The 27149-nt window shown below is 48.8% G+C and overlaps 1 protein-coding gene across 6 annotated transcripts in view; it reads left to right on the forward strand.

The window, feature by feature from the left end:
* The window catches only part of LOC119966976 (dynein heavy chain 8, axonemal-like), a 1648910-nt gene that overhangs the window by 1050713 nt on the left and 571048 nt on the right, over window positions 1-27149 (forward strand). For all 6 annotated transcript variants that reach the window (XM_038798944.1, XM_038798946.1, XM_038798947.1 and 3 more), the window contains one exon: window positions 6795-6973. In XM_038798944.1, coding sequence (XP_038654872.1) covers window positions 6795-6973 — 179 coding nt within the window. The remainder of the gene's footprint in view (window positions 1-6794; window positions 6974-27149) is intronic.

The following is a 27149-nucleotide window of genomic DNA, read 5'->3' on the forward strand; positions in this document are numbered from 1 at the left end:
TCCACACTGCAGCGGGTTTTTCTCTCGTTTGAGGATGAGTGAAATCGAAGCCTGTGACATTGTTGGTAGAGTGTCCCTCTCTCTTTGGCCTCATTAAAGGTCCTTAGCACAGCAGTTCCGAAAATTTCTTGCAGAGTTCTATAGGGTAGCCATCTGGCCCTGGGGCCTTGCCCGACTGCATGTTCCCAAGCCCCTTTACCATCTCCTCCAGCTCTATCGGGGCCCCCAGTCCCTCCACCAGATCCTCTTCCACCTTTGGAAACCTCAGTTGGTCCATGAATTGCTTCATCCCCTCCCCGACAGCCCCGAATGGAACATCTGGCCCACCGACCCTTTTCTCAATCTTGTTTGGTCCGTACGTTTTAGGTGCATCTCCTGTAGCATGGCTACATCTGCCTTTAACCCTTTTAGGTGCCAGAACACGCAGGCCCTCTTGACCGGCCCATTTATGCCCCGCACATTCCACGTGATCAGCCTGGATGGGGGCTAACACACCCCCCCCCCCCCCCCCCCCCGCCGATTAGCCATCTCCCTTTTTCGGCCAGCCTTCGGAAACTAAGGAAATTCGGCATGTCCACATTAACTCTTACCAACTTTTACAGATGCGCCATAGAAAGCATCCTATCTGGCTGCATCACAGCCTGGTGTGGCAATTGCTCGGCCCAAGACCACAAGAAACTTCAAAGATTTGTAACACAGCCCAGTCCATCACACAAACCTGCCTCCCATTTATTGACTCCATCTCTACCTCCCGCTGCCGGGGGAAAGCGGGCAGCATAATCAAAGACCACCCCCACCCGGCTCACTCACTCTTCCAACTTCTTCCATTGGGCAGGAGATACAGACGTTTGAGAGCACGCACGAACAGACTCAAAAACATCTTCTTCCCCGCTGTAACCAGACTCCTAAACAACCCTTTTATGGACTGACCTCATGAACACTACACCCTGTATGCTTCACCGATGCCAGTGTTTATGTAGTTATATTGTGTACCTTGTGTTGCCCCATTATGTATTTTCTTTTTTTTTTCATGTACTTAATGATCAGTTGAGCTGCTCGCAGAAAAATACTTTTCACTGTATCTCGGCACACGTGACAAAAAAATAAAATCCAAATCCAGCTAACTGTCAGGGTAAAGTCGGATCCAAGTACACAAGAGCTTCAGTCTTCAGTAATGCTTCTTTAGCCTGCATGAAAGTGTTATTGTAGTGATCCTACCACACTCACGTTTTGTTCTGGCACAAAAGGGTATGTAATGGTTTCAGAATTAATGCCAAATTTGGGTCCAATCTTCCATCATGATTCAACAAACCCTGGAAGAAGTGTAACTGGCTCATATTCTGCGAATCAAGCACTTCTGTGGTGGCCTTAAACTTAGTGACGTCAATCACACATCCCAGATACTCAACGGAGGATTAGAAAAACACACATTTGTGTGTTTCTCAGACCATAGTCTCCAAATCTCTGGAGATTGGCATCCAAGTTTTGAAGGTGCTCCTCTTAATCTCTTCCAGTGGCAAGGATGACATCCAGATAACACTGGACTGTGCTCGGTCTGCTCAGGGTTTGATCCATTACCCTTTGAAATAATGCAGGAACAGATGTGATATCAATTGGAGATCTTCAGTACCGGCCTTGTGTGTCACAATTGTCAGAAGTTCTTGTCCACATTAATCTAAGGGGCAGCAGGGTAGCTGGGGCAGCAGGGTAGCATGGTGGTTAGCATAAATGCTTCACAGCTCCAGGGTCCCAGGTTCGATTCCCGGCTGGGTCACTGTCTGTGTGGAGTCTGCACGTCCTCCCCCTGTGTGCGTGGGTTTCCTCCGGGTGCTCCGGTTTCCTCCCACAGTCCAAAGATGTGCGGGTTAGGTGGATTGGCCATGCTAAATTGCCCGTAGTGTCCTAATAAAAAAGTAAGGTTAAGGGGGGAGTTGTTGGGCTACGGGTATAGGGTGGATACGTGGGTTTGAGTAGGGTGATCATGGCTCGGCACAACATTGAGGGCCGAAGGGCCTGTTCTGTGCTGTACTGTTCTATGTTCTATAAGTAAGCTTGGTTTAAGTCAATTTTGCTGAAATGTTCGCCTCCTGCAAATCCTGCAAACAGGTCCTCAATGTGAAGTAATGGGTACGGTTTAGCACATAATACTTAATTTATGGTGACCATAAAGTCGCTGCAAGTCCTTATGGATCCAGCTTTCCTGATGACTGGAACTATAGGCTTGCCCCATTCGCTAAAACTGACAAGTTCCAAAACTCCAGTTTTCACAAGCTGCTCCAAGGCAGCCCCTACCTTTGTCCTGATGGCATATGGGACTGACCATACCTTCAAAATGTTTGCTTGGCAGGGCAGCACGGTGGCGCAGCGGTTAGCACTGCAGTCCCACGGCGTCGAGGTCCCAGGTTCGATCCCAGCTCTGGGTCACTGTCCATGTGGAGTTTGCACATTCTCCCCGTTTTTGCATGGATTTCACCCCCACAACACAAAAATGTGCAGGGTAGGTGGATTGGCCATGCTAAATTGTCCCTTAATTGGAAAAAATTACTTAGGTACTCAAAATTTATTTTTTAAAAGTTTGCTTGGCTTGCATCTTTTATTTTTAGTTGAACGGTAATGTCCTTCCCTAAGGGGAGGCAGTAGCCTACTGGTATTGTCACTGTACTAGTAATCCAGAGACCCAGGATAATGATCTGGGGAACCCGGGTTCAAAACCCACCATGGCATGTGGTGGAATTTAAAATCGCAATAAGATATTTGGAATTAAAAGTCTAAAGATAATGATGAAACCATTGCTGAGTGTTGGAAAAACCCATCTGGTTCACTAATGTCCTTTAGGGAAGGAAACCTGCCATGCTTACCTGGTCTGGCCTATGTGTAATTCCAGACCCACAACAATGGTCCACAGAAGACGCCATCTCCCTGGCCCTACACTCATCCTGGAGCATCTCGACAACAAGGACTGTTACATCAGACTCTTATTTATTGAATACAGCTTCGCCTTCAACACCATAATCACAACCAAGCTCATATCAGAGCTCCAAAACCGAGAGGTTGGCTCCTCAATCTACAACTGGATCATCGACTTTCTGACTCACAGACCACAATCAGTAAGAATAAACTACACCTCCTCCATAGTAGTCCTCAATACCGGGGCCCTGCAAGGCTGCGTACTTAGCCCACTACTATACTCCCTATATACACACGACTCTCTTATGGACTGACCTCATTAACACTACATCCCTGTATGCATCACTTGATGCCGGTGGTTGTGTACAAATAACAAAGAAAATTACAGCACAGGAACAGGCCCTTTGGCCCTCCCAGCCTGCGCCGATCCAGATCCTTTATCTAAACCTGTCTCCTATTTTCCAAGGTCTACTTCCCTCTGTTCCCGCCCATTCATATACCTGTCTAGATGCCTCTTAAATGATGCTATCGTGCCCGCCTCTACCTCCTCCGCTGGTAAAGCGTTCCAGGCACCCACCACCCACTGCGTAAAAAACTTTCCACGCACATCTCCCTTAAACTTTCCCCCTCTCACCTTGAAATCGAGACCCCTTGTAACTGACACCCCCACTCTTGGGAAAAGCTTGTTGCTATCCACCCTGTCCATACATCTCATAATTTTGTAGACCTCAATCAGGTCCCCCCCCATCCTCCGTCTTTCCAACGAAAACAATCCTAATCTACTCAACCTTTCTTCATAGCTAGCACCCTCCATACCAGGCAACATCCTGGTGAACCTCCTCTGCACCCTCTCCAAAGCATCCACATCCTTCTGGTAATGTGGCGACCAGAACTGCACGCAGTATTCCAAATGTGGCCGAACCAAAGTACTATACAACTGTAACATGACCTGCCAACTCTTGTACTCAATACCCCATCCGATGAAGGCAAGCATGCTGTATGCCTTCTTGATCACTCTATCAACCTGCGTTGCCACCTTCAGGGTACAATGGACCTGAACTCCCAGATCTCTCTGTACATCAATTTTCCCCAAGACCCTTCCATTGACCATATAGTCCGCTCTTGAATTTGATCTTCCAAAATGCATCACCTCGCATTTGCCTGGATTGAACTCCATCTGCCATTTCTCTGCCCAACTCTCCAATCTATCTATCTATATTTTGTTGTATTCTCTGACAGTCCTTCTCGCTATCTGCAACTCCACCAATCTTAGTATCATCTGCAAACTTGCTAATCAGACCACCTATACCTTCCTCCAGGTCATTTATATAGATCACAAACAGCAGTGGTCCGAGCACGGAACCCTGTGGAACACCACTAGTCACCCTTCTCCATTTTGAGACACTCCCTTCCACCACTACTCTCTGTCTTCTGTTGCCCAGCCAGTTCTTTATCCTTCTAGCTAGTACACCCTGAACCCCATACGACTTCACTTTTTCCATCAACCTGCCATGGGAAACATAGCTACATTGTGTACCTTGTGCAGCCCGATTATGGTTTTTTTTTCTTTTCTTTTCATGTTCTTAATGACCTGTTGAGCTGCTCGCATAAAAATACTTTTCACTGTACCTCGGTACACGTGACAATAAACAAAATCCAATGTGGTAGACACTTAAATGGCCGAGCAAGCTAATCAGTTGTATTCAACCATGCAAAAACACAAAAAAGGAATGAAACCAGACCGACCACGCGGCTTCAACCCAGGCACCGAACGACAACTGCAAAACCAACCCTGTTAACACAGTCCTCCTTAACTAACATCTGGGGGCTTGTACCAAAGGTGGGGTAGCTGTCTCACAGACTAGTCAAACAACAACCTAACATAGTCATACTCCCAGAATCATACCTTATAGGAAAATGTCCCAGAGACCACTATCACCATTCCTGGGTGTGTCCTGTCACAACACAGCACTCGTGAAAGTGAAGTCAATTCAACTGATATTTCCGAATATTGAGTTCAACACAGAACTATTCAAAGCTACAACTTCAACAACACAAAATCAAGATGTGGTTACTGCGGAAAAGTCAAAACATCTGATTTGGACACATCAAGATTGAGAAAGTCGACTCGAACCAGACAAAAAACAGACAGACACAATCTATGAACTGTAAAATGTTAATAACTCATTGTTAACGTGACAATATGCATTTGAATGTACAGAACTTACACTGCCTACCGTGTACATATTTTGTGATGAAGTACAAACATCTTCAAAGAAAGGAGGATGTAATAATCTGCGTATTGTAAGGAATACAAAGGGTTAATAATAAGATAATAATACTTTTCACCACCATATGGAGATAAGGAGCAGTGATATAAATATCATGTGACTCCTGGGAGAAGGTTGTAAGGCGTTAGAGAGATTAGGTGCATAGCATAAAATTCTGTTGTGAGAGATATCATATTGTTTTATTTAATAACATTCCTTGTTGACTGATTCAAATCTTTAATTTAGTACTGTAAATAAATCAGCTTTGTTTAATAACTCAGCTTGATGTTCTTTGTTAACAGTACGTTCTCAAAGCATCCTGACAGACCCAACAGAGAAAATCACACGTCGGAGTCTTCCATTCTTCCGAATCCCCCTCCTGGCACCAGTCCATCTCAAGGGCAGCGGGCTTGGTAGTAGGTCCTGGGTTGGCCTCCAGTGCTTCCTCCACCATTAAGGAGCTCCTGTCAGCCTGGAAGTGTAACCTAGGCACCCTGACAGTTCCCATGCCAGCCTGGCAGTTTCACCTGGGCACCCTGCTAGTGCCAGGGTGGCATAACAGGTGCCAGGGTACCACCCTGCCCAGAGCCTGAGCACCCAGTGTCCCCAACTCACCCTGGAGACCCCCCCCCACCCAAAGTGCCAGTGCACCTGGTCCATGTTGGTGGAAAACAGTGCAAACAGCGTTCACTCGGGGTCTCTCAGGCACAAATGTTAGATCCCGTGCCTTGCATACTCCGGCGCGAACATATTCAAGTGAGCCTGACTACACTTTTTAATATGCATTGTGGGCAAGCTCCAGGTCATGATGCCTTGCGAGACCTCATGACATCTCGTGAAGCGTAGTGGGGTTGTTAAATCTAGAAATAGGTTTCTCTGCTGATTCTATTCAGTAGAGAAGTTGTGTGAAGAGATCAGATGAGTCCATAAGAGATTCATTCAGGAGTCTCTTTCCATTCTGCACTGTCTGGATTCTATGATAATGGGGTTTGAGTGATGACAATATCATTGAATTCCAAGATACAATAGTTAGATTCTTGTTGGAGATAGTCATTGCCTGGCATTTGTATGGCGTAGATGCTATTTGCCACATGTCCGTATTTGGACATGGATTGCTTCAGTATCTGAGGAGTCGTGAATGGTGCTTCATCATGACCTTATGATGGAAGGAAGATCATTGATGAAACTACTGAAGATTGGCCTCAGACATTCCCCTGAGGAACTCCTTGGAATTGAGATGATTGACTTTCAACCACCACAATCATCTCCCGTTGTGCCAGGTATGACTCCAACCAGCAGAAGGTTTCCTCTGAGTCGCATTGACTCCAGGTTTCTTTGGGATTGCTCCAAATTTAAGGCAGCTCTGTTCAAAATATTTCTTTACAACAGTCATAAATTGGCAATTGGCATATATTTGGCATTTATGCTATAAAGATGTGAAGCATGTAAAGAGAGTGCAGCAAAGATTCACAAAAATTAACTCATGAAATTTATTCAACAGTTTTGTAGCCTATTACATTTCATACACATCAAACACTTGTGTGGATGCCATAATGTTCTTGTAATTTTCACAGTTTTTAACTTCATGGTAAATAATATTTTTTATTCCAATTGCAGGTGTTACATCACTTTAGCCCAAGCTTTGTGGATGAATATGGGAGCTGCTCCCGCTGGACCTGCTGGGACAGGTAAAACAGAGACTGTGAAGGACATGGGTAAAGCTCTTGCAAAATATGTCGTTGTGTTCAACTGTTCCGATCAAATGGATTTCAGAGGATTAGGGAGAATCTTCAAAGGTAATCGCAGATGAAAACACAACAACTCATTGGGAGAGATTTGCATTTGGGAGACTATGAGCTGGATCCTCCGTCAGTGGGAAACTCCGCTTCGCTGGCAGCGCATTTCACACCCCCGGGTTTCCCGATGGCGTAAGTTTGCCCACAATGGGAAACCCTATTGGCCGGCTTCCAGGACAGAGGATCTCGCTGCCAGCTGGGGTGCACCGCACCAGAAAACAGGTGCAGTGGGACAGAGAATCCCGCTCTGTGTTCTCCCGCCACAGCTGAATTGCATGTGATTTGTGTTTCTGCAAAGGAGCACCCAATCCCAAATTATCTGGGTGCCCCCTTCCTCCAAGTACAGGGACGACCTGACTCGCATTTCCCCCCCTCCCCACCCCAGGACCCTCCTAAATAGGTAGTACCCCCACACAATCCCACATCCTGGAACCCACACAATAGGGAGAACCCTCAGGGACCCTCTAAATAGGGAGATTGCCCACCCCACCCTAACTAAAAGAACCCCCACCCAGAGATGCCCTAACTAAAGGAAACCCTCACAGAGGGTCACTGTCTGTGTGGAGTCTGCACGTCCTCCCCGTGTGTGCGTGGGTTTCCTCCGGGTGCTCCGGTTTCCTCCCACAGTCCAAAGATGTGCGGGTTAGGTGGATTGGCCATGCTAAATTGCCCGTAGTGTAAGGTTAATGGGGGGATGGTTGGGTTACGGGTATACGGGTCACGTGGGTTTAAGTGGGGTGATCATTGCTCGGCACAACATCGAGGGCCGAAGGGCCTGTTCTGTGCTGTACTGTTCTATGTTCTATATATACCCTAACTAGAGGGACCCTGCACACGGACCCTCTAACTAAAGGAATTCCCCACAGGGATCCTCTAACTTGACGCCCCCCCACAAAGACCCCTTAACTAGAGGGTCCTCCCCTGAGACCCACTTAATCGGGAGATGCCCCCCCCCCATGGAATTTCTAACTGACGGAAAGCCCCCCCACAGTGACCGCCTAACTAGAGGGACCCACTCCCGCAATAAACCCCATCCCAGAAAAGGGACCCCTGTCTTGAAGCTAGAGAACAGTCCAGACAGGGGCTCAAGACAGGACAGTAAAAGGATTACAATAGCAATACATACCTGGAAACACCAGTGTCCATTCCTGGATGAAAACCAACTGGACCATGTTGAAACCCCTCAGACCCATTGACTGAGAACTATTCATCCATTTCTGGTAGTGGGCTGTGATTGACAGCTTTCACAAACCAGCTGTGAGCCTTGCTTCAATTCATCTTCTTCATGGATGAGTAAGTCTAAATGTCAAAGCATCAACCACTTTGTAGTAATCCACGGGAGGCAGGAGTTCCGTCACCACACCAATATTTATTTACAATAATGATATTACAGGAGCAGCTACAAACAGTGCTGCTAGCAGTCCAGTCAACTTAAGACTGGCTCACAAAGCCTACACAGGTGATTATATGGGCCTCCTCAATGAGCTATCATTGAGGGAGCTCATACTCCAATTGGCCAACCAATAAAGCCAATTGGAGTTCATTACACACTTAATAGAGAGTTAAGTACATTCCAAGCACTCCCCTTCACGCTTTAGTGACTTTGAACTGCTGAGCTGGAAATGTACTTTTCTTGGCCAGCAAATATTGGTAATGTTTCAGCTTTAACAATTTGTTTTCCCTCTGTTATTTCTTTACTTGTGCCATTATTATCTAATTTTACCTTGCACCATGTAATTTCATCATTCCTGGTCTGAGTAGCATCTGTAAGATTCACACTTGTTTCCTTCATATTTCCTTCAACATATTTCTTTGCCGGTGGCACGGTGGCTCAATAGTTAGCACAGTTGCCTCCCAATGCCAGGGATCCGGGTTCAATTCTGGCCTCGGGTGACTGTCTGTGTGGAATTTATACGTCCTCCCCGGGTCTGTGTGTTTCTACCGTGTGCTCAGATTTCCTCCCACAACTCCAAAGATGTGCAGGTGTACCCGAACAGGCGCGGAATGTGGCAACTAGGGGATTTTCACAGTAACTTCACTGCAGCCTACTGGATTGGATTGGATTGTACCGAGGTACAGTGAAAAGTATTTTTCTGCGAGCAGCTCAACAGATCATTTAGTACATGGAAAGAAAAGGGAATAAAAGAAAATATATAATAGGGCAACACAAGTTATACAATGTAACTACATAAGCACCAGCATCGGATGAAGCATACAGGGTGTAGTGTTAATGAGGTCAGTCCATAAGAGGGTCATTTAGGAGTCTGGTAACAGTGGGGAAGAAGCTGCTTTGAGTCTGTTCGTGCATGTTCTCAGACTTCTGCATCTCCTGCCAGATGGAAGAAGTTGGAAGAGTGAGTAAGTCCGGTGGGAGGGGTCTTTGATTATGCTGCCCACATTCCCCAGGCAGCGGGAGGTGTAGATGGAGTGAATGGATGGGATTCATGTTCGTGTGATAGACTGGGTTGTGTTCACGATTCTCTGAAGTTTCTTGCTGTCCTGGGCCGAGCAGTTGCCAAACCAGGCTGTGATGCAGCCAGATAGGATGCTTTCGATAGTGCATCTGTAAAAGTTGGTAAGAGTTAATGTGGATATGCCGAATTTCCTTAGTTTCCAGAGGTAGTATAGGCGCTGCTGTGCTTTCTTGGTGGCAGCGTCGACGTGGGTGGACCAGGACAGATTTTTGGAGATGTGCACCCCTAGGAATTTGAAACTGCTAACCATCTCCACCTCGGCCCCGTTGATGCTGACAGGGGTGTGTACAGTACTTTGCTTCCTGAAGTCAATGACCAGCTCTTTAGTTTCGCTGGCATTGAGGGAGAGATTGTCGTCGCTGCATCACTCCACCAGGTTCTCTATCTCCCTCCTGTATTCTGACTCATTGTTATTCGAGATCCGGCCCACTATGGTCGTATCGTCAGCAAACTTGTAGATGGAGTTGGAATCAAATTTTGCTATGCAGTCGTGTGTGGACAGGGAGTAGGGGGCTAAGTACGCAGCCTTGCGGGGCCCCGGTATTGAGGACTATTGTGGAGGAGGTGTTGCTGTTCATTCTTACTGATTGTGGTCTGTGGGTCAGACCACTAATAAAGTGCGTTGTGACAATAATACAGATTATTATTATTAAATTGCCCGTAGTGTCGAAAGGTTAAGTAGGGTTATGGGGTTACAGGGAAAGGGTGGGGGAGTGGGCCTGAGTGGTGTGCTCCTTCAGAGGGTTGGTGCAGACTTGATAGGCCAAATGACCTCCTTCTGCACTGTAGGGATTCTATGATTCTATGAAAATCTTCAAAATCTATAAGGCGCAATTCTCCGAGCCCAGCGTCGGGCAGGAGAATCGCCGCAACCGCGCCGCAACTGCGCCACAACGCCCGAGGTGCAGAGAATCGCCGCCATTTGCGCCATCGCGTTTGATGCGGCGCCAGCCGCGGGCCGCTGGAATTGGCGGGACCACCGATTCTCCGGCCTGGATGGGCCGAGCGGCCGCGCTGAAAAAGCAAAGTCCCACCAGCGCCGTTCACCCCCTGGTTGCTGCCAGCGGGAACTCTGCGCAAAGGATCGGGGGCGGCCTGTGGGGCGGGGAAAAGTGCTCCTTCACCGGGGGGCCCTCCGATAGGGTTTGGCCCGCGAACGGGGCCCACGGATCGGCGGCCTCTTCCCCCCCCCCGGCCTACTTTGTTGTGCTGCTGGCCCCTGAACCCTCACGCCATGTTGCGTCGGGGTCGGCACCCTGAAGAAGTCCCAGCACATGCACAGGTTGGCGCGGCCCAACTGCGCATGCAAGGGTTGGCATAGCGGCCATTTGGCACTGGGAAGGGAGGCTGGAGGAGACAGAATTGGCCATCCCTATGCCCCTTTCGCGCCATCGTGAAACGCGACGCCGTTCACGACAGCGCGAACACTTCGTCTCCATTTTGGAGAATCGCCCCCATGACCTCTACTATCAAGAAGAACAAGAGCTGCAAGTCACAAACTATCATGACTTAGAAATATATCACTTGTTACACTGGTTTGCGGTGAATGTGCACCCAAACTGTTATGCTCCTGGGTTATGAGGGATAATCTTTATTCAACCTGCTCGGCTGGTTGCAACAAGACTAATTTAAAAATGATTCCTTCCTTTGTGGATACCGTCAAGTGCATTTATGTTTAAAAAGTCAATGTGCTCCAAAAATAAAAATTAATAAAGGTAAACTAATCAGTCTTTGGCTTACCCACAAGGAAAGGATGGTGATACATTGTAGCCATTAAGTTGGGTGATTCCAATAGCGCTGACCGCTGACTTTGGCAGTTGAGCAGTTGGTTTTGCCAAACTCAGTTTGACCTCGGACTGGATGCTGGTGGGTAGTGAGTAAGGAGTCTGAACTTAATTTTTTTTTTTAATCAAATTTTATTTGTAGTTTACAACCAACTGAAATCTGGAGTTTAAATTCATAGCCTTAAGTGGAGTTTTACAAGGCCTACACTGGAAGAGCTATTCGGCTCCATTAATTTTGGGAAGCTCAGACTGGTCCCTGTGTCCCTGACTCAGCTCGGCTTTGTCTCAGCAGCAGATAAAGCCAGGCACTTAGAATAGAGTTCAGAGAGTTTGATAATTAAGGGAGCTCTTTTGCTTTTTGCTTTCTAACTTTCTTCGCCCCGGGAAATGGTCTTCTCCTGCGACAGGAAAAGGAGAAAGTTATTTGTTGAGTATCTGATAAGCTTTTTAAAATTCATTTTATGGGATGTGGGCAGTGCTAGTTAGGCCAGCATTTATTGCCCATGCCTAGTTGCCCATCAAAAGTTGATGGTGAGCTGCCTTCTTGAACCGCTGCAGTCCTTGAGGTGTAGTTACACCCACTGTGCTGTGAGGGATGGAGTTCCAGGATTTTGACCCAGCGACAGTGAAGTAATGGCAATATATTTACAAGTCGGGGTGGTGAGTGACTTGGAGGGGAACCTCCAGGTGGTGGGGTTCCCAGGTATCTGCTGTTCTTGTCCTTCTAGACCAGGGGTGGGCAAACTATGGCCCGCGGGCCGCATGCGGCCCGCCAAAGGTATTTCTGCGGCCCACCAAGTCATTAAAAAAAAAATAATAATTTTTTTAAAAAAATTTTTTAATTTAAAAAAAAAAAAATTTTTTAAGGTTAATGGGTAACCTCCTCTGCACCCGTTCCAAAGCTTCCACGTCCTTCCTATAATGAGGCGACCAGAACTGTACGCAATACTCCAAATGCGGCCGTACCAGAGTTTTGTACAGCTGCAACATGACCTCATGGCTCCGGAACTCAATCCCTCTACCAATAAAGGCCAACACACCATAGGCCTTCTTCACAACCCTATCAATCTGGGTGGCAACTTTCAGGGATCTATGTACATGGACACCGAGATCCCTCTGCTCATCCACACTGCTAAGAATTTTACCATTAGCCAAATATTCCGCATTCCTGTTATTCTTTCCAAAGTGAATCACCTCACACTTCTCTACATTAAACTCCATTTGTCACCTCTCAGCCCAGCTCTGCAGCTTATCTATGTCCCTCTGTAACCTGCAACATCCTTCCACACTGTCTACAACTCCACCGACTTTAGTGTCGTCTGCAAATTTTTCTCACCCAACCTTCTGTGCCCTCCTCTAGGTCATTTATAAAAATGACAAACAGCAACGGCCCCAGAACAGATCCTTGTGGTACGCCACTCGTAACTGAACTCCATTCTGAACATTTGCCATCAACCACCACCCTCTGTCTTCTTTCAACTAGCCAATTTCTGATCCACATCTCTAAATCGCCCTCAATCCCCAGCCTCCGTATTTTCTGCAATAGCCGACCGTGGGGAACCTTATCAAACGCTTTACTGAAATCCATATACACCACATCAACTGCTCTACCCTCATCTACCTGTTCAGTCACCTTCTCAAAGAACTCGATAAGGTTTGGGAGGCATGACCTACCCTTCACAAAACCATGCTGACTATCCCTAATCATATTATTCCTATCTAGATGATTATAAAGGGGCTGGTTTAGCTCACCAGGCTAAATCGCTGGCTTTCAAAGCAGGCCAGCAGCACGGTTCGATTCCCGTACCAGCCTCCCCGGACAGGCGCCGGAATGTGGCGACTAGGGGCTTTTCACAGTAACTTAATTGAAGCCTACTCGTGACAATAAGCAATTTTCATTTCATTTTTCATTTTCATTTCATAAATCGTATCTCTTATAATCCTCTCCAAGACTTTACCCACAACAGACATGAGGCTCACCGGCCTATAGTTACCGGGGTTATCTCTACTCCCCTTCTTGAACAAAGGGACCACATTTGCTATCCTCCAGTCCTCTGGCACTATTCCTGTAGCCAATGATGACATAAAAATCAAAGCCAAAGGCTCAGCAATCTCTTCCCTGGCTTCCCAGAGAATCCTAGGATAAATCCCATCAGGCCCCGGGGACTTATCTATTTTCACCTTGTCCAGAATTGCCAACACTTCTTCCCTACGCACCTCAATGCCATCTATTCTAATAGCCTGGGTCTCAGCATTCTCCTCCACAACATTATCTTTTTCCTGAGTGAATACTGACGAAAAGTATTAATTTAGTACCTCGCTTATCTCCTCAGCCTCCACACACAACTTCCCACCACTGTCCTTGACTGGCCCTACTCTTACCCTAGTCATTCTTTTATTCCTGACATACCTATAGAAAGCTTTTGGGTTTTCCTTGATCCTACCTGCCAAAGACTTCTCATGTCCCCTCCTTGCTCGTCTCAGCTCTCTCTTTAGATCCTTCCTCGCTTCCTTGTAACTATCAAGCGCCCCAACTGAAACTTCATGCCTCATCTTCACATAGGCCTCCTTCTTCCTCTTAACAAGAGATTCCACTTCTTTGGTAAACCACGGTTCCCTCGCTCGACCCCTTCCTCCCTGCCTGACTGGTACGTACTTATCAAGAACATGCAATAGCTGTTCCTTGAACAAGCTCCACATATCCAGTGTGCCCAACCCTTGCAGCCTACTTCTCCAACCTACACATCCTAAGTCATGTCTAATGGCATCATAATTGCCCTTCCCCCAGCTATAACTCTTGCCCTGCGGGGTATACTTATCCCTTTCCATCACTAACGTAAAGGTCATCGAATTGTGGTCACTGTTTCCAAAGTGCTCAGCTACCTCCAGATCTAACACCTGGCCTGGTTCATTACCCAAAACCAAATCCAATGTGGCCTCGCCTCTTGTTGGCCTGTCAACATATTGTGTCAGGAAACCCTCCTGCACACATTGTACAAAGAACGACCCATCTAATGTACTCGAACTATATCTTTTCCAGTCAATATTTGGAAAGTTAAAGTCTCCCATAACAACTACCCTGTTACTTTCGCTCTTTTCCAGGATCATCTTCGCCATCCTTTCCTCTACATCCCTAGAACTATTAGGTGGCCTATAGAAAACTCCCAACAGGGTGACCTCTCCTTTCCTGTTTCTAACCTCAGCCCATACTACCTCGGAAGAAGAGTCCCCATCTGGCATCCTTTCCGCCACCGTAATACTGTCCTTGACTAGCAGCGCCACACCTCCCCCTCTTTTGCCCCCTTCTCTGAGCTTACTAAAACACCTAAACCCCGGAACCTGCAACAACCATTCCTGTCCCTGCTCTATCCATGTCTCTGAAATGGCCACAACATCGAAGTCCCAGGTACCAACCCATGCTGCCAGTTCCCCTACCTTATTTCGTATACTCCTGGCATTGAAGTAGACACACTTCAAACCACCTACCTGAACACTGGCACCCTCCTGCAAAGTCAAATCTGTGCTCCTGACCTCTATACTCTCAATCTCCCGTACGCCAAAACTACAATCCAGGTTCCCATGCCCCTGCTGAATTAGTTTAAACCCCCCCAAAGAGCACTAACAAATCTCCCCCCCAGGATATCGGTGCCCCTCAGGTTCAGATGTAGACCATCCTGTCTATAGAGGTCCCACCTTCCCCAGAAAGAGCCCCAGTTATCCATAAATCTGAAACCCTCCCGCCTGCACGTGTTTAATTGCTCTCTCTCCCTATTCCTCATCTCACTATCACGTGACCCTCTCCATCGCCATCGAAACGTGTGTTGTCCATGATCATGCCAGGAATCGTTACTCCTGCATTAGGGCAGCAGAAAATGCAAAACTAGTCTCCCGCGAGGCAGAAAGGGTGCAGGCCATTGCAAAAATGCAAGGCCTGAGCATCGAGTAGAGTGGCCGTTTTGCGCGCTTTTCCCGGGTCCCTACGCATGCGTGCCACAACCGAGTGGACGACGAGGCCAATGACGCCGATGCGCATGTGCGAACGCAGCCGACCGCACTGCGCATGCGCGATGGCGCACGGAACGCACTGACGTCAGCGTCATGATGTGCCCAAATTGTGGCTCTGCCTATTTATAGCGGCAATGTCCAGCGAAAGGAAGGCGATGTCTACAGTGTGGAAAGCCTGGGCATTACGCGGCCTTCTGCAGGTCCGCTCCACTGACCAACCGCCAGCGATCCCAGCTGCAGCGCAGACATGTCCGCTGCGTAGAAGGCATGCAGGATTCTGATCCCGACAGCTCAACGGACCCCGATGCTGAATGCCTCGAGTCTCCATATCGGGTGGGCATAATCACCATGCGCGAGCTGACTTCCACTGCTCCTGAAAACCGCCTTTCAATCCTCAGTGTGGATCCTGACGATGAGTGGTGTGCTGTCATCACGGTCAACCAGTCTCACATCCGATTTAAATTGGACACTAGCGCATCTGCAAACCTCATATCACAGTCGGACCTCGACAGCATCCGAGACCAACCTAACATTTTTCCACCAGCCTGCCAACTCCTTGACTTCAATGGCAGTGCCATAGCTGCCAGTGGATTGTGTCAACTAGGTGTATCTCACAAGACAATCAAGGCGACGTTACGATTCAAGATGGTCCGGCCTGACAAGGCATCCCTGCTCGGTGCTCGCTCATGCAAACTCTTAAATCTGGTCCACCGCGTCCATGCCATGTCCTCGACACCGGCGACTGCCTCGCCCAATGTGAATCTCCAGCCTGAGATAGACATTCTCACGCAATACCACAACGTGTTTGATGGGATGGGAACGCTCCCATATCGTTACAAGATATTGCTCAAACTGAATGCCATCCCAGTCATCCATGCACCACGCCGGGTGCCGGCTCCTCTCAAGGATCGTCTGAAAACGCAGCTACGAGAGCTCCAAGACCAGGGTATCATCTCAAAGGTCACGGAACCAACAGACTGGGTCAGCTCCATGGTCTGCGTCAAGAGCCCTCTGGTGAACTCCGCATTTGCATTGATCCCAAAGACCTGAATCGCATCACCATGCGAGAGCACTACCCGATCCCAAAGCGTGAAGAGTTAACCTGTGAGATGGCTCATGCCAAGTTCTTTACAAAGTTGGACGCCTCCCGTGGATTCTGGCAGATACAGCTGGACGAATCCAGTCGGAAGCTGTGCACGTTTAACACTCCGTTGGGCAGGTATTGCTATAACCGCATGCCTTTTAGTATCATATCAGCTTCCGAAGTATTTCATCGCATAATGGAGCAAATGATGGAGGGCATCGATGGGGTGCAAGTCTATGTGGACGACGTGATCATCTGGTCCACGACGCCCGAGGATCACATCGCTCGCCTCAAACAGGTTTTCCAAAGGATTCATGAAAATGGCCTTCAGCTCAACAGGGCCAAATGCTCATTTGGTAGGTCCGCTATCAAGTTTCTGGGTGACCACATTTCACAGCAGGGTGTGCAACCTGACACTGACAAGGGTCTGGCAATCAATGCCATGAAGACCCCAGAGGACAAAAAGGTGGTCCTCCGTTTCCTCGGGATGGTTCATTTTCTCGGGAAATTCATTCCCAACATGGCATCCCAACCACGGCCCTACGTCATTTCGTAAAAAATCGACAGTGTTCCAGTGGCTTCCCGCACATCAAGCGGAGTGGCTTGAGCTGAAGGCGAAGCTCACCACAGCCCCAGTACTGGCATTTTTTGACCCAACCAAGGATACCAAGATAACCACAGACGCATGCCAGGACGGAATTGGGGCGGTGCTCCTCCAGCGAGACGACTCCTCATCCTGGGCTCCAGTGGCAAATGCCTCCAGGGCCATGACTCCGACCGAACAATGGTATGCCCAGATTGAAAAGGAGTGCTTGGGTCTCCTGACAGGAATAGTCAAGTTTCATGACTATGTATACGGCCTGCCAAAGTTCACGGTCGAACCAGACCACAAGCCTTTAGTCCACATAATCCAGAAGGATTTAAATGACATGACACCTCGGCTGCAGCAAATTCTTCTTCGTCTCCGCCGATATGACTTCGAACTCGTCTACATACCGGGTAAGGAGCTGGTCGTCGCGGATGCCCTATCCCGATCTGTCACCACGCCGTGCGAACAGTGCAACTTCATTCGCCACATTGAAGCACAGGTGCAGTTGTGTGCCAGCCACCTCCCAGCCACTAATGAACGAGTTGTCCAAATACGCGAAGAAACTGCCAAAGATCCCCTCCTGCAGCGCGTGATGCAGCACCTCGCCCATGGCTGGCAAAAGGGGCAGTGCCCCCAGTTCTTCAACGTTAAGGACGAGCTGACGGTTGTTGAGGGGATCTTTCTTAAACGAGATAGAATCGTCATTCCCCAAGCATGCAGACCATGGTGCTCAGACAGATCCATGAGGGTCACCTGGGGGGTCAAGAAATGTCGACGCAGAGCTCGGCATGCAGTTTACTGGGCTGGCATCCGCCAGGACATTGCCAACATGGTCCTCAACTGCACAACATGCCAGAAGTTTCAACCAGCTCAGGCCAAGGAAACTCTGCAACAGCACGAGATCGTGACCTCTCCGTGGTCCAAGGTCGGGATAGACCTCTTTTACGCAAATGGGCGTGATTACGTGCTCCTGGTCGACTACTTCTCCAGCTACCCGGAAGTGGTGAAACTGTTGGACCTCACGTTCAAATCAGTCATCAAAGCCTGCAAAGAGATGTTTGCCAGGCACGGGATACCACTCACAGTAATGAGTGACAATGAGCCATGTTTCTACAGCCAAGAGTGGTCCGACTTTGCACGATCCTACCGCTTTAGTCATATTGTGAATTGCGCTTTCACATAGCCGTCCGTCAGTCCAGAAGTAAAACACTCGAACACGTCAGTAACGAATATTCGTTTATTCACGGCCGGGACAAATCTCTAAGTAGTCGGGGAACCACCTTCGAGAAGTGCCAAAGTCCCAAAGTATGGACTGTCTCTTTATACAATCACAGCGTAGAGGTGGTCCCCTTAAATTCCTAGATACACCAATGATTTGGCAAGGATACAGAACATGTACTTATATGGAGTTGTTTTTCCTCGAGGTATGGCAGTTATTCTTAGTAATCTTTAACACAGTTTGCTGCTACTCCTGCTGCTGAGGGTTCCCCTATCCCTATTCGGCCATCTGGTCCAATCTCCTTATCTCCTTCTCTCTCGTGCTCCTGAGTCAGCTCTTTCACATTCCAATGTCCATTGTCTCAGTTGACAAGGTTTTACACACTCATCTTTGCTGTCTCTACACTAACAGATAGAGTTCTGTTCTCATTCCATTCCCTTAACCCTTTAACATCTTTTTACTTGAGGATCACAGATATATTTAAGACCCTTAATATTAAGTACAGACAGCAAGACAATAAATGAAATCCACTTCCACGTTCCCCCATTTGATCATTCCATGATCATATAACACTCAAGATAAGTTAGGTGGAAATGTGAGCGAGGCGGAGGAATTCCTTCTCTACTGGGTTCTGGCGGGACGCCATCTCCTCATGTAGGTCGGAGGCAAGTTGAACTAATTTTTCCTTTTCGTCTGGGGCGGATTTCTGAAGCATTTGTGGTAATGCAACAGCACCTAAGCGGTTGCACAGGCATTTCACACCGGTAGCTATGATACAGAGCAACAAACAGAGGGCAACGAAGATAATAAGCCCGTGGAACAGGTAAGTGGCCCAAGAACTGGATCCACATCCAGTTCCACCAGTCATCATTACTGGTGGGTCGCAGGCGCTGCACTCCATCTCTGATATGGGTCACCAGACACGTGATATTCTCTGAACTGTCAGGAATGTAAGTGCAGCATTCGGTCCCTATGACAGCACAGGTGCCCCCTTCCTTGGCCAGTAAGTAATCCAAGGCCATGCGATTCTGTAGGGCTACCGTTCGTATGGCTACTAACTCTGCACTGAGTTCACTAAGTCCCTCCGCGGTGTCGTTTGCAACCTGTTCCAATATGTCGCGGAGGAGCTCGTACTTCTTGAGGGACCAGATGGCGCCTATCTGGGGCCAGAAGAGGGAAGTCACCACCTCCCATGGTGGTATTGACCTCTGGGCCCGATGGAGGGGATGATGTCCGAGTTGCGGATAGTGCGTAATGCCCGGAACAACGAAACCCAGGTAGCAAGACCCTGCCCAATTAGTGGGGAGCCAGGGGTAGGCCTTATGGCCACAAATAAAGTAGGTGCCATTATAGGGTGTGAGGCTAGTTACCATCGAGGAGGTCCATATTTGAGTCCAGTCAGGACCCCCTGTATGGTTAGCAATGTTATTAATGAGGGCGAAGCCTTTCCAATTGGAAAAACCAAGAGTGTAGTTACATGAACTAGATCCTAACACGTGGGTTCCGGGGGTTTTTACTTCCCGGAGTAAGCAGACTGATCCGGTCTGGGGGTTCTGAATATGAAAGAACGGGGGTGTGTGATCTGATGAGTAGGGTGGCTGTCGCCAACCAGTAAAAGCACGTAACTGGTAACCGGCGCTTTGCCAGTCCTGGGCTGCTTTCCTGTGGTTAACAGAGGAGGACTTGGAGAACCTGGTTGGTAAGGCAAAGTAATTAGATACTGTCCTGTTCTGGTATATAACCCATTCAGCCGTCTGCTCTAATGAAAAAGGAACAGGCACCAAGGGAACGCCTCCATGGGCATGGGTGGGGACATGTATACATACCCAACAAGAGGAGACATTCACTTTCTTAGCATAAACATAAGACATAAACAAAAATGAATTTGCAGTTATATGGTGCGTTGCCCGCTTCCTCCTGGCAGGCGGGTGGGTGAGAATAGTCCTTCGGTCAGGACCTTGCAGCCTGATTTTCTTGGTGCACCGGTAGTTCCACCGGCAAGTGTGGCGATCGTAGATCAGAGACATTTGCATAGTCAGGAATCGAGGCTGCTGGTCGTCGATGGTCGTGCAGGTGCGGCCAGGGGTGGTGATCCATCGGAGATCTGGCGTTGTTCCACATCGTGAGGTCTCTTCTCGGCACAGAGGTAGGCGTCGGCCCCCAGGTAGATATCTCCCCCCTCTGGATGCAGTGAAGGAGAGTAGAGTAGCGAGTATTGTGGCGACGAGGAGGAATTTCATCCTGGTGTCCGTGTCCCTAAGACTTAAAGGAAAAGTTTAAAACATCATGGATACTTAATTAACTTACAATGGTGCATATGTACCCATGCGTTTCGCCCCTCCACTTTTACTGCAGTGCGGGTAGTGAGTAGAACCTGTAGGGGACCATCCCATCGAGGTTCCAAACCTTTACGTGTCCAATTTCGGATTAGGACATAATCCCCAGGGTTGATAGAGATGTCATGGGTAATGGACGGGATCTCTTCCTGGGTGGCACGGACCCGGGAATGTAATCCTTTCAAAATTCTAGTTAGTGCTAATATATAATTAGCCATCTCGGTAGTCATGTAATGAAATTGAACATTCCGTGGAACACTGCTGTCCCAGGGCGTTCGAAAGGGTCTTCCATATTGTATTTCCGCTGGGCTTAAGCGAGTTTTTCCTGCGGGAGTGGCACGTAGTTGGAAGAGTGCTAAAGGCAGGAGTTTGAGCCAAGTGGCCCCAGTGTCTGCTTGTAGTTTAGCGAGTTTAGTCTTTAGAGTCTGATTAGCCCTTTCCACCACTCCAGCGGCTTGTGGTCTGTAGGCACAATGAAACTGTTGCTTTATTCCTAGCAGAGCACAGAATTCCTTATTGATTTGACCTATGAAGTGGGGACCATTGTCAGAGCTCAGCCGGGCTGGGATTCCAAATCGCGGAACAATTTCTCGCATCAACACCTTAACTACTGTCGAGGCCTTGTTATCCGTAGTCGGGTAGGCCTCGATCCATTTGCTAAAAGTATCCACAATGACTAACACATATTTATAGCATTGACATCTTTCCAACTCAATGTAATCCATTTGTAGGGTCTCAAATGACCCTCAGGTAAGGGGGTTGTGCCAGGATCACAGGGGACGGCCTTACCGGGGTTGTGCTGTTGACAAATTAGGCACCGACTGCTAATTTGTTGGGCCATCTCTTGCAGTCGTGGGTGCCACCAGCTTTTTAACAATATGTCCCCTGTGGCACGAGCGCCACAGTGAGTTGCAAAGTGTACACATTCGGTCACCCAGGCTGCCAATGCATCGGGCATACATGTTTGTCCTACCGGGGTGACCCACAGCTTATTTTCGTTATCATATATACATCCTAAGTTCTTCCACATATTTACAGCAGTTGCAGGAGCGTCCTCCTGCATTTGGATTATGTCAGCAATGGTTGGCATTGGTTTTTCAGAGGGGGACTTTTCCGAGGGGGTTTTAGTCTGCCTCATCATTCTAGGCACCATTATTTTGCCAGATTTAGAAATTTCTTTTGCCTTCTCGTCCGCTTGCCTGTTGCCCGTTTCCACCAGTCCCGTGCCTTTTGTATGGGCTGCGCATTTTATCACCGCTATCTTGTCTGGGAGCATAAGGGCCTGCAATAACTGGGTTACTAACTGCTGGTGTGAGATGGGTGTACCAGCAGAGGTTAGAAATCCTCTGTTTTTCCATAATTGCCCGAAATCATGTACTACCCCGAAGGCGTATCGGGAATCTGTATAAATATTAACCTTCCTTCCCTTCGCCAATATGCATGCTCGTATTAATGCAAACAATTCTGCTTGTTGGGCAGAAAAGGGAACTTCAAATGCTGCTGCTTCCACTACGTCACCGTCTTGATCGATGATTACATAGCCAGATTGTCTATCCCCCCTTTCGCCGATGGAAGAACTACCATCGGTGAAAAAGGAACAATCTGAACCCGGGATGGGTATGTCGGAGAGGTCGTCTCGGACCGAGGAGACCTCTCGCAACAGTTGTAGGCAGTCATGAGTTGGGTCAAGCATGTCCGCGGGAGGATACGTCAAAAAGTTAGCAGGGTTGATAGTGGTGCAGTGGGCAAACTGGACTTTCGGGTTATTAAGGAGAGCAATCTCATATTTATTCTGACGAGCCATCGTGAGATGTTGGGTTTGTAGCTGTCCCAAAAGGGCTGTAACAGAATGGGAACTATAGACAGTGATATCTTGTTGGAGGGTAATATTAGCAGCCGATTGCAGGCTGTTGTAGATAGCTGCAAGAATCTGGGTACAGATAGGATAGCCAAGGGCTACCGGATCGAGTTTAGAGGAGTAGTATGCGACCGGGCGACAGCGGTCGCCGTGGCATTGGGTCAGGACAGCTGTGGCGCAGTCGGCAAGGACTGTGCAATAGAGCTGAAAAGGGCGATCGTATAAGGGTCGACCAAGGGCAGGGGCCTGGAGGAGGGCCGCCTTGAGACGGTCAAAGGCCAGTACGGCCTCCGGGGAAAGGGTAAAAGTATCGGGTTCATTGGTGTAAGGGGTAAGGAGGCGGGAATCCAAAGTAATATTCGGGATCCACTGACGGCAATAATTGACCATGCCCAGCCACTGACGGAGCTGCTTGGCAGTCGTTGGGGGTGGGAAATCGCAGATAGGGCGGATCCGGTCTGGATCTAAGGAACGAGAGGTGGCAGATATCCTAACACCAAGGAACTTAACAGTAGGTTGAGCAATCATAACTTTCGAGGGAGAGACAATGTAACCAAGGGAGGCCAGAAAATTGAGTAAAAGTTGAGTATCGGCCCGACATCCCTCCTCAGTAGGGTTAGCGATCAAGAGATCGTCGACGTACTGAACAAGAGTGGAGCCTTGGGAGAAGGAGAGGGATTGTAGTTGGTGTTGGAGACAGCGGGAGAAAAGAGTGGGAGAGTGAATAAAACCTTGAGGCAAACGTGTCCAAGTATACTGTTGGCCATTATAAGTGAATGCAAAAAGATATTGGCATGATTGATCGAGTGGCAGAGCGAAAAAGGCATGTTGGAGGTCTACAAGGGAGAAGAATAGTGCATCTGCAGGAACCTGGGCTAGAATATGCGCAGGGTTAGGAACAAGGGTGTGGAGAGGCTGAACAATAGAATTGATAGCACGTAAATCTTGGACGAGGCGGTACTGATCCGGTTTCCCAGGTTTGGGCACCGCGAGGTTGGGGGTATTGCACAGAGACTGACAAGGAACCAGGATGCCCTGGTCCAGAAGTTTAGCTATGAGTGCATCGATGGAGTGGCGAGCTTGAGCCTTAATGGGATATTGTCGGATCGAGGGGAGTTGAACATAGGGGAGGAGAGGAATAGTGATAGGCTGGGTAGGGACGAGACCAACATCAAACTTATCCGCAGCCCATACGTGGGGAGATACAGTCGCATCGGTCTGGGCACGATGGTGTAAAAGAATGGACTGGGATGTAGCTGGTTGTGACATGTATGTAATGGTAAGACTGCCAGGGAGGAGTTGGGGTTCCAGAAGAGAGTGGTCAGACTGGTCCAATGCCTGTCGGACCATTGGCCCTAGATCCTTGGCATGGTGGGGGTAATGGACATGGCGGGTGACGTGCGGGGCGGTGTACCCGTCTTGACGCCATAGCCAGGTAGGCACTTGTGCCGCCTCCGCAGTCCCTTGGGGCCCGCTCACAGAAGCAAAAAGGGTGACTGAGAATTCTTGTTCAAGATGAGGGCTGTAAGAGTCGACCAGGCCCTCGTCGGCTCCGGTCGAATCGTAGGCCAGCGTGACGTGGAACAACCGCTCAGGCATCAAATGAAGTGCCCACCATTGCGGGTGCACATGAGTGATTAACTGGCGTGGTATGCTGGGCGAATGGACAGTGATCCCGTTATCCCCACATTCAAGATGTATTCAAAAGGCACAGAGAAGGTCTCGGGCCAGTAGATTACAATCTAGTCCGGTTGTAACAATAAATCGGTGCTGGAGGGTGTAGCCGTGGAAGGAAACGGGCACAGGGAAAGAAATGGGGTAACTAGCTACCTGTCCCTGGAAACCAGATAGTTGTTGGGTTTCTGATGAGAGGGGAAGGTTGAGGTGAGACTGTACGGAAGACATGGTAGCCCCCGTGTCTATGAGAAACGGATAGGAGTGACCATGAATGGTTAAAGAGAGAACAGGCTCAGAGTCAGGGGAGGTTAAACGAGAAGGCAACATCGACAATCAGTATTATTGGAAGGGGTTATTTTGAGTGAACGGAGTAGTGACTGGAGCAGCCACTGCGGGCGCTCCTCTGCCCCGTCCTCCACCTCCACAACCCCCTCTGCCGCGATTAGGGTTTGAGTAACAGTTACAAGCGTAATGTCCTGGCTTACCACAACTATAACAGAGCCTTGCATGTTGTGGTGGTTGTGTGGGGGTAAGTGCTGCTTGGGGCGGCATCGGTGGACAATAGGGTGGTGGGGGATGGGAGGGGTGTTGGTAGGGTGTGGCATAAGAATATGGTGGGGGCGGTGCATAGGCCGACGCTGCTCCCGGAGGGGCATACGGAGGGCCATAGAGCGGTGCTTGGGGCCCGTTTGGATGGGAGGTGTATCCTTCACCTTGTGGGGTCACCCAGCCAGGGGCGCAGAATTGGCGTTCCGTCTGGTGGCCTGTGTTATCAGGCGCCCGAGAGGGTATTGGTAACTCCTGGACGTCTTTTCTAAGGACATACTCAGTCTTAATTTTAGGGGTTGCTTTAGACGGACCCTCAGGTGAGCCATTTTTCCAGTAGTACCTCACAGCTCGTGCCATTTGGGTTGGACTATTATCGGACCAATCCATATTGTTAGTCTTGATCGCATCCGATAAGGAGGTGGGCAAGCAGCTCAAGAGCATGGCACAATACTGTGGGCTGTTATTGCCAGCACGGTAGTTAGTGTCTCCGGCCTGGTTACGGTAGGACTCATTAAAACGCTCTAAAAAGGTGTCGGCTTCCTCATCCTTGCGGGGTTTGGTCTCAAGTATTTTGGTAATATCCACAGGCTTTTGAAGGGTAGTGTTTAATGCAGCAAAAATTGCATCTTGGCGTTGCCGGTCCGCCTGGTGGAGCACGTTAAGGGACTCTAAAGACACAGGGAGGGTAATAGTAGGATTCTGCTGTTGTAAGACATTGCAGAAGCGAACGTGTTCTTCTGGGCGCAAGACCTGCTGGACCAAGGCCCATAAGTCCCGTGCTTCGGCCTCATATACACGAATTGTACATTGGAGTTGGTCAACAAAGGCAGCAGGGGACTCTTTTCGATTTGGTATTCCAGCTAGTATGGACATAATCTCATTGGGTTTCCACGGGACATAAATATTCATGGTACGTTCAGCATTAGGGTTTCCCACGGGAGCAACAGGGTCATAGGTAGGATTTGGCACCTGCCGCATTGGCATCTGTCGTGGTGGGGGTAAGGGATGGTCGAGGGCTGGTAGAGGAGGAGGAGGGAAATCCTCATCCTCATCCAGATTTTGGAAAAGACTGTCTAATTGTTCTCCCAATTGTTCCTTTAACTGGACCAATTGCATGAATGGTCCCCCTCCTCCCCTTGTTCTCGACCTTGTACTCATGGCCGGGGGTTTATATGCTGGTTGGGACGGCGGTGGTGCATAAGGTGGTGGATTCTGACTCAGCCTCGGATTTCAACCTAGCGCTATTGGCATACAGGGCAACCCCTCTGTCGACTGGTCTGTCTCCGGCGTAGTTGCTCATGAACCGCAACCTGAGGACGACTGTTTCAGCCATCCATGTTCCAGACCTTTACCATCGCACAGTGCTGCAGAGAGTGCAGCGATCCAGGGATAGCAAAAGATTGCATATGATGCTTATGCCACTGATCTGCCTGCGCTGGCTCCAGACGGTATTGTTCGTGTTCAGCTGCCTGAGGGAGGTTGGTCAGCCCCAGCTGTTGTCGTCAGACAGGTTGCCCCCAGGTCTTTGGTTGTTCAAATGGCTGATGGCTCCATTCAACGGCGCAACAGGAGGGCGCTGCGTAAAGTTCCCTGCCCACCACCTGACCGCACTTCTCCGCATGTCATCACGCCTCCTCCGGACATCCTGCACCACGAGGCCACCGATCTGGCAGTGATCCCGCCTGTCCACAAGGCCACCGAAATGGCAGCCATCCCTCCTGTCCAGGTGCCGGCGTCCCCCCCTCCACCTCTGAGGCGATCGACAAGAATTTGTCGCCCGCCACAAAGACTGAATCTATAGACTTAAATTTTATAAATTTTGTTCAGTTTGCTCTGTATCTGCACGGTAGACACCTTCCCATGTACATATATTAATTCATTCCCCACTTGTACATAGTCATGCATGTATATACAGCCACATTCCAAAATTTATTTTAAAAGGGGGAGATGTCATAATATCCACTCATGTATATCATGAGATGCAGACAGGCAGTGATTAATATACAAGATAACCAATGAACACACACGACACAGAACAACCAATCACCAGACAGGACACCACCACTATAAAGCCCACAGGGCATTAAGACTCTGCCTCTCTCACAGGACACAGCTACTGAGATAGTTAGAGTGCACAAGCCAGTGAACATCATCACCATGTGGCAGAGAGCTAGTCTGATCAAGCCAGTAGGAGGTTATCAGTTAGGTTAATAGAGTGTCAACCCACAGCAGATTATGTACAGCAATCAGCAAGTTCAATAAAACAGTGTTGGACCTGTGTCGGAAGCCTGTTTCTCGTTCCACTGCATCCAGCTGCAGTCGATGTTAGACCAACTCAGATAACACATCAGGCAGCACGGTAGCACAGTAGTTACTACTGTCTTCACAGCGCCAGGGTCCGAGATTCGATTCCCGGCTTGGGTCACTGTCTATGTGGAGTCTGCACGTTCTCCCTGTGTCTGCGTGCGTTTCCTCCAGGTTCTCCGGTTTCCTCCCACAAGTCCCGAGATTCGTATTGGGAGGTAATTTCGGCCCCATCAACACCTCCTTCCTCAGGTTTCCCAATGGCCGTCGGGCTACTCCTTGGGACGAGGGTGTGAC

The sequence above is a fragment of the Scyliorhinus canicula genome, chromosome 6 (genome assembly GCF_902713615.1).
Source record: "Scyliorhinus canicula chromosome 6, sScyCan1.1, whole genome shotgun sequence".
NCBI classification, from domain to species: Eukaryota; Metazoa; Chordata; class Chondrichthyes; order Carcharhiniformes; family Scyliorhinidae; genus Scyliorhinus; species Scyliorhinus canicula.